At 38.1% G+C, this 5,799-nt stretch overlaps 1 protein-coding gene across 1 annotated transcript; it reads left to right on the top strand.

The window, feature by feature from the left end:
* The first annotated feature begins 2,112 nt into the window (after positions 1 to 2,112).
* On the top strand, positions 2,113 to 4,392 carry LOC143530524 (zinc finger BED domain-containing protein RICESLEEPER 2-like). The gene is made up of 3 exons (XM_077026041.1): positions 2,113 to 3,970; positions 4,053 to 4,146; positions 4,234 to 4,392. Exons 1-3 carry the CDS (start codon positions 2,113 to 2,115, stop codon positions 4,235 to 4,237), a joined length of 1,956 nt encoding a protein of 651 aa, XP_076882156.1. The 3' UTR covers positions 4,238 to 4,392.
* Positions 4,393 to 5,799: the final 1,407 nt, after the last annotated feature.

Here is a 5,799-nt window from a genome sequence, read left to right as displayed (position 1 = left end):
TACCGAAAAATTCTCGACCGACCCCTGTGAAACTTTGAAGCAATACCCTGTATAATTTCGAGACGACCCCCATGATAATTTGAGACTAATCCTAACAAAAAATACAATGACAATTTTTATAAATATAATTATATAAACGTCATATAAACAATTTTTCCTATTAAATTTGACTTTAATATTAACAAGTCCATTAGTCCAATATCTAATCCAATTTTTAAGCCCAAAACCCAATTCAAACTCTACTCAATTTTTAGCCCAAAAAACCCAATCTCATTCTAACTTCTAAAATTTATTTTTTTGACCGCCTCTGATGCCTTACTTCATCCTTTTCTCACCAGTCACCGCCTCACCGGAATCGGAAATTCCGACCAATCTCACGTCGTCCTTGACACCTTATCTTCTCACACAATCTCACGTCCACTACTGCACTACAAATTGTTTCCAATAGGCAACAACCCTCACGTCCACTAAAATTGTTCCAGCTTCCAGGTATAACATAATACATTCAATTTATGTCTAATTTAGTTTGGCTTTTAGATTTTTAGGTTTATGATATTTAGACTATGTAAAAAAAAACAAACATGAAAAATCTCCACTATTATGAGTATGATTGCTTCAATGCGGTTCTAGATTTGCAAATCCAAGAGTTTGGGGACCGTTTTAACGAGGTAACATCCGACTTACTTGTTTCTTTGAGTTGTTTGACTCCTTGTGATAATTTTCGGGCATATTTTATTCCAAAAATATTAGGATTAGTCGAGTTGTATCCATATGATTTTGATGAAAGTGATAAAAGAAGACTCCTGGTTGAACTCGCGACATACATCGATAATTTGAAAGAAGATAAACTATTTAAAAACTTGAATGGTTTAGCAAGTCTTGTTCAATTAATGGTTCAAACTAAGAAACACCATTCCTTTGCATTGGTGTATCGTTTATAATTTATTAAAGTTAGCTTTCGTATTACCCATCGCAACCGCAACCGTTGAAAGATCTTTTTCGGCGATGAAGTATGTGAAGTCCGATTTACGTAATCGAATGGGTGATGAAAATTTAAGCAACAGTTGTATTTGTTATATTGAGAAAGACTTGCTTGTTAATGTTAAAGTAGATGATGTATTTTATACTACTCTTGGTGCATTATGTTACACGTGTTTGGATTCCAATCTATTTTATACTAGAAATATCTGCCTGCCAGCCTTCTATATTGTATACACAAAACAATTTCTTCTCACTTTCTCTCTTTATCTTTCACCATTGAACTCCAGCTTTAGATCTGATGACGAGGATGGCGGTATACGCATTAGAGTTTAAGGGGTCTGTGATGGTGTTGATGAATGATGATACATCTCAATTAGAGGGGGCAATTCTGACCCAAAGTCATTTAATTGGGTCAGTTTGGGTTAAATTTAAAACCTTTTGGGTTGAAATGGGTTGGGTAATTTAATTGTAAGGGTTGAAATGGGTTAAATATGAAAAATCGTTTAAGAATGACGGGTCAAATTGGGTTGATAGTTTTATTAGAATGGGTTGTTTAGGGCTAGGGAATAGATCTCCAGTGAAAACCATGGGTTCGTGACTTCATCAGTTCATCAGTTCATCTTCGCCTCAGCAGATTCAATCACCGTCAGCCCGCCGTCGCCGCCATTCGACGTCCAATCACCACCGCCGTGGGTAAATTCTTCCGGTATGGATTCATGTTCGGCAGAGAAACCTCACGGAAGGAATTAGGCGATCTTATCGCAGATCTTCGCCGATCAAATCCTGATTCATCGTCTTCTAATCCTCCACACTCCTGATTCGGTAACCTTTTCGATTTCAATTCGGTAACTTATAATATCCTATTGTTATACTAAAGCAGCAGGTGCAACTGCTCATTTATTGAATTAGATTAGTAGTATTTAACTTACTAATTGATTTATTTAATTGCAATGTACCTTTATAACTGTATTATTGTGGTCTACTTTAACTTAGATTGTTCAAATTGCCACTTTTTTTTTCTGTCAGGGATTAGAGCACACATGAAAACCGAACCAAAAACCGAAATGTTGACTTTTGTTAATATTTTTTACATGACTTTTGGTAGGTCAAGATTCAAGAATATTTGGCGATATGTCAAGCAACACTGGTTTTGATCAACATAGTATAGGTGAGGAACGAGATGATGAAGTTAATTCAAATGATTCAAGTAAACGTTCTTATGTTTGGGACTACTTTGGTTGCGTAATGGTTGAACCTGATGGGACGAAGAAAGTAAGTTGTAAAGCGTGTGGACAGAAGTACAAGGTTGGTTCAAATTTGGGAACATCGAACTTAAAACGACATATCCCTAAGTGTTTTGATATTGATGAGCTAGGTCCACCAATAAAGCGCGCCCCTTTAGATCTAGAAATGTATAAAGAGAAGATAGCAATTTCAATCATCAAACATAACTACCCTTTTAGTTATGTTGAACATGAGGGAACACGAGATTTGCATAAATTCTTACATCCTGATGTGAAGGACATGACAAGAAACACTGCAAAGTCGCATATCTTAAGAGTATATGATCGGGAGAAGATGATTCTTAAAGATAAATTACAAAGCATAACTAGTAGGATATGTTTGACTTCTGACTTATGGACTTCTCTCACGACGGACGGATATATGGCATTGACAGCTCATTATGTTGATGAGGATTGGGTTCTAAGAAAAAAGGTACTAAATTTTAGATTTATACCTCCTCCACACACTGGTTTCATCATAGCAGAGCACATGATCAACTTTTTAGCAGAATGGGGTATTGAGAAAAAGATTTTCACAGTAACACTAGATAATGCAAAGTATAATGATGTTTTGGTATCTTCTTTGAAAAGTCATTTGCGTTTGAATAACGTATTAGTGTGTGATGGTGATTATACTCATGTGCGTTGTTCTGCCCATGTATTAAATCTTGTTGTTCAAGCTGGAATTAAAGTAATTGAAGGAGCCATTGAAAAGGTTCGAGATTCGGTTAAGTATGTGAGAGGAAGTGCTGCTAGGAAGTGTAAGTTCGCAGAATGCATCGAATTACTTTCATTACGGTGCGGTAAACATGTTCGTCAAGATATCGTAACGAGATGGAATTCTACGTATCTTATGCTTGATTGTGCATTGGCTTATCGTCGGGCTTATTCTCAGTTAGCACTAGTTGATTCCAATTTTAAGAGTAATCCATCAGAAGAGGAATGGGAAAGGGTGGAAGTAATCACAAAATTTTTGAAACCTTTCTATGATATCACTACTTTGTTTTCTGGAAGCTTATATCCGACTTCCAACTTATATTTTCATCAAGTGTGGAAAATTCAATTGCATATTGAAGAAGCAATTCGCAATACAAATGATATTATTAGTAACATGGCAAAAGACATGAAAAAAAAGTTTGATAAATATTGGGAAAGTTATAGTATGGTGTTATCTTTTGCGGTTATTTTAGATCCACGGTACAAGGTTAAGCTTGTTGAGTATTGTTTCTCAAAACTTGACATGAAAGTTGAAGAGCGAAAAACGAAATTGAAGAGTATCGTTGATGGCATTCATAAGCTATTTATGGAGTATGATATTCAATCGGAGACAATGCCCGATTCTTCAAGACCCGAGAGTTCAAATGTTGGTGACAACACGTTGGACGAGTTGGAGGGATTTGACTCATTTGAAAGCCAATATAGAAATGATGTTAACGAAAAGTCTCAGTTAACATTGTACTTAGATGAACCTCAACTAGACAGAAAACAACCACTTGATGTTTTACGGTATTGGAAGGATAATCAAGGAAGGTATCCAAAAGTGGCTCTAATGGCTCGTGATCTATTGAGCATCCCAATTACTACCGTCGCTTCCGAATCATCTTTTAGTATTGGAGGTCGGGTTTTGAGCAAGTATCGAACTTCACTTCTACCATCCAATGTCGAGGCGTTGCTATGCGCTCAAGATTGGTTGGATGTTTTACAAGGTATTAAAAGTTCATTCTTTTGCAACTAAATTTTATGAAATATCTTTATTAATATAGCACCTTTCATTTTTCACATATTTAGATGAAAACGAGATCGAGATGGAGGAACAACTTGCTGAAGACATTGAAGCGTTGATTCCGAGTTATAATAGTAGCAATTTTAGATTGACCGAGAGGTATTAAAAACTGAATTCTCTTTGCAATTTAATTTTATATTTGTATATGTTTATTAATATAACAACTTTCCTTTTTTACATATTTAGATGAAACGAGATCGAGATGGAGGAACAACTTGTGTTGACCAAGAATGCAACTTGTAGTAGGGTTTCTAGTTGTTTTGAATTGTTTAATGTCATCATTGTTATTTTGGATAAAGACATTGTGCAAATATGTGATCTTAAAGTACTTAAATGATGTTTTGATTAGGAAATGTCATCATTGTTTACCTTGTTTGAAGTATTGGTTATGTAACTTGATATGCGAGCTGTTACGCGCTGAAACGAGCTGAAAAATCGCTTAAACAAACTGTTACGCGCTGAAACGAGCTGAAAAACCGCTTAAACGAACTGTTACGCGCTGAAACGAGCTGAAAAACCGCTTAAACGAGCTGTTACGCGCTGAAACGAACTAAAAAACCGCTTAAACGAACTGTTACACCGCTTAAGCGAGCTGTTACGCGCTGAAACGAACTGAAAAACCGCTTAAGCGAGCTGTTACGCGCTGAAACGAACTGAAAAACCGCTTAAACGAGCTGTTACGCGCTGAAACGAACTGAAAAACCGCTTAAGCGAGCTGTTACGCGCTGAAACGAACTGAAAAACCGCTTAAGCGAGCTGTTACGCGCTGAAACGAACTGAAAACCGCTTAAGCGAGCTCTTACGCGCTGAAACGAACTGAAAAACCGATTAAACGAGCTGTTACGCGCTGAAACGAACTGAAAAACCGCTTAAGCGAGCTGTTACGCGCTGAAACGAACTGAAAAACCGATTAAACGAGCTGTTACGCGCTGAAACGAACTGAAAAACCGCTTAAGCGAGCTGTTACGCGCTGAAACGAACTGAAAAACCGCTTAAACGAGCTGTTACGCGCTGAAACGACTGAAAAACCGCTTAAGCGAGCTGTTACGCGCTGAAACGAACTGAAAAACCGATTAAACGAGCTGTTACGCGCTGAAACGAACTGAAAAACCGCTTAAGCGAGCTGTTACGCGCTGAAACGAACTGAAAAACCGCTTAAACGAGCTGTTACGCGCTGAAACGAACTGAAAAACCGCTTAAGCGAGCTGTTACGCGCTGAAACGAACTGAAAAACCGCTTAAGCGAGCTGTTACGCGCTGAAACGAACTGAAAAACCGCTTAAGCGAGCTGTTACGCGCTGAAACGAACTGAAAAACCGCTTAAGCGAGCTGTTACGCGCTGAAACGAACTGAAAAACCGCTTAAGCGAGCTGTTACGCGCTGAAACGAACTGAAAAACCGCTTAAACGAGCTGTTACGCGCTGAAACGAACTGAAAAACCGCTTAAGCGAGCTGTTACGCGCTGAAACGAACTGAAAAACCGATTAAACGAGCTGTTACGCGCTGAAACGAACTGAAAAACCGCTTAAGCGAGCTGTTACGCGCTGAAACGAACTGAAAAACCGATTAAACGAGCTGTTACGCGCTGAAACGAACTGAAAAACCGCTTAAGCGAGCTCTTACGCGCTGAAACGAACTGAAAAACCGCTTAAGCGAGCTGTTACGCGCTGAAACGAACTGAAAAACCGCTTAAGCGAGCTGTTACGCGCTGAAACGAACTGAAAAACCGCTTAAACGAGCTTTTGCTGTTAAA

Source organism: Bidens hawaiensis, unplaced genomic scaffold (assembly GCF_021521415.1).
Source record: "Bidens hawaiensis isolate Kalapana, Puna unplaced genomic scaffold, B.hawaiensis_p1.1 tig00008947_1, whole genome shotgun sequence".
In the NCBI taxonomy this organism is placed as follows: Eukaryota; Viridiplantae; Streptophyta; class Magnoliopsida; order Asterales; family Asteraceae; genus Bidens; species Bidens hawaiensis.
The sequence above is the reverse complement of the archived record's forward strand: the minus strand, read 5'-3'. Positions and strand labels throughout refer to the sequence as shown.

Bases quoted from the DNA above. Each gene is read 5' to 3' on its own strand.
- LOC143530524 (XM_077026041.1), top strand. From the start codon at position 2,113: ATGTCAAGCAACACTGGTTTTGATCAACATAGTATAGGTGAGGAACGA. The intron at 3,971-4,052 runs GTATTAAAAGTT...TCACATATTTAG, and splicing joins TTGGTTGGATGTTTTACAAG to ATGAAAACGAGATCGAGATG.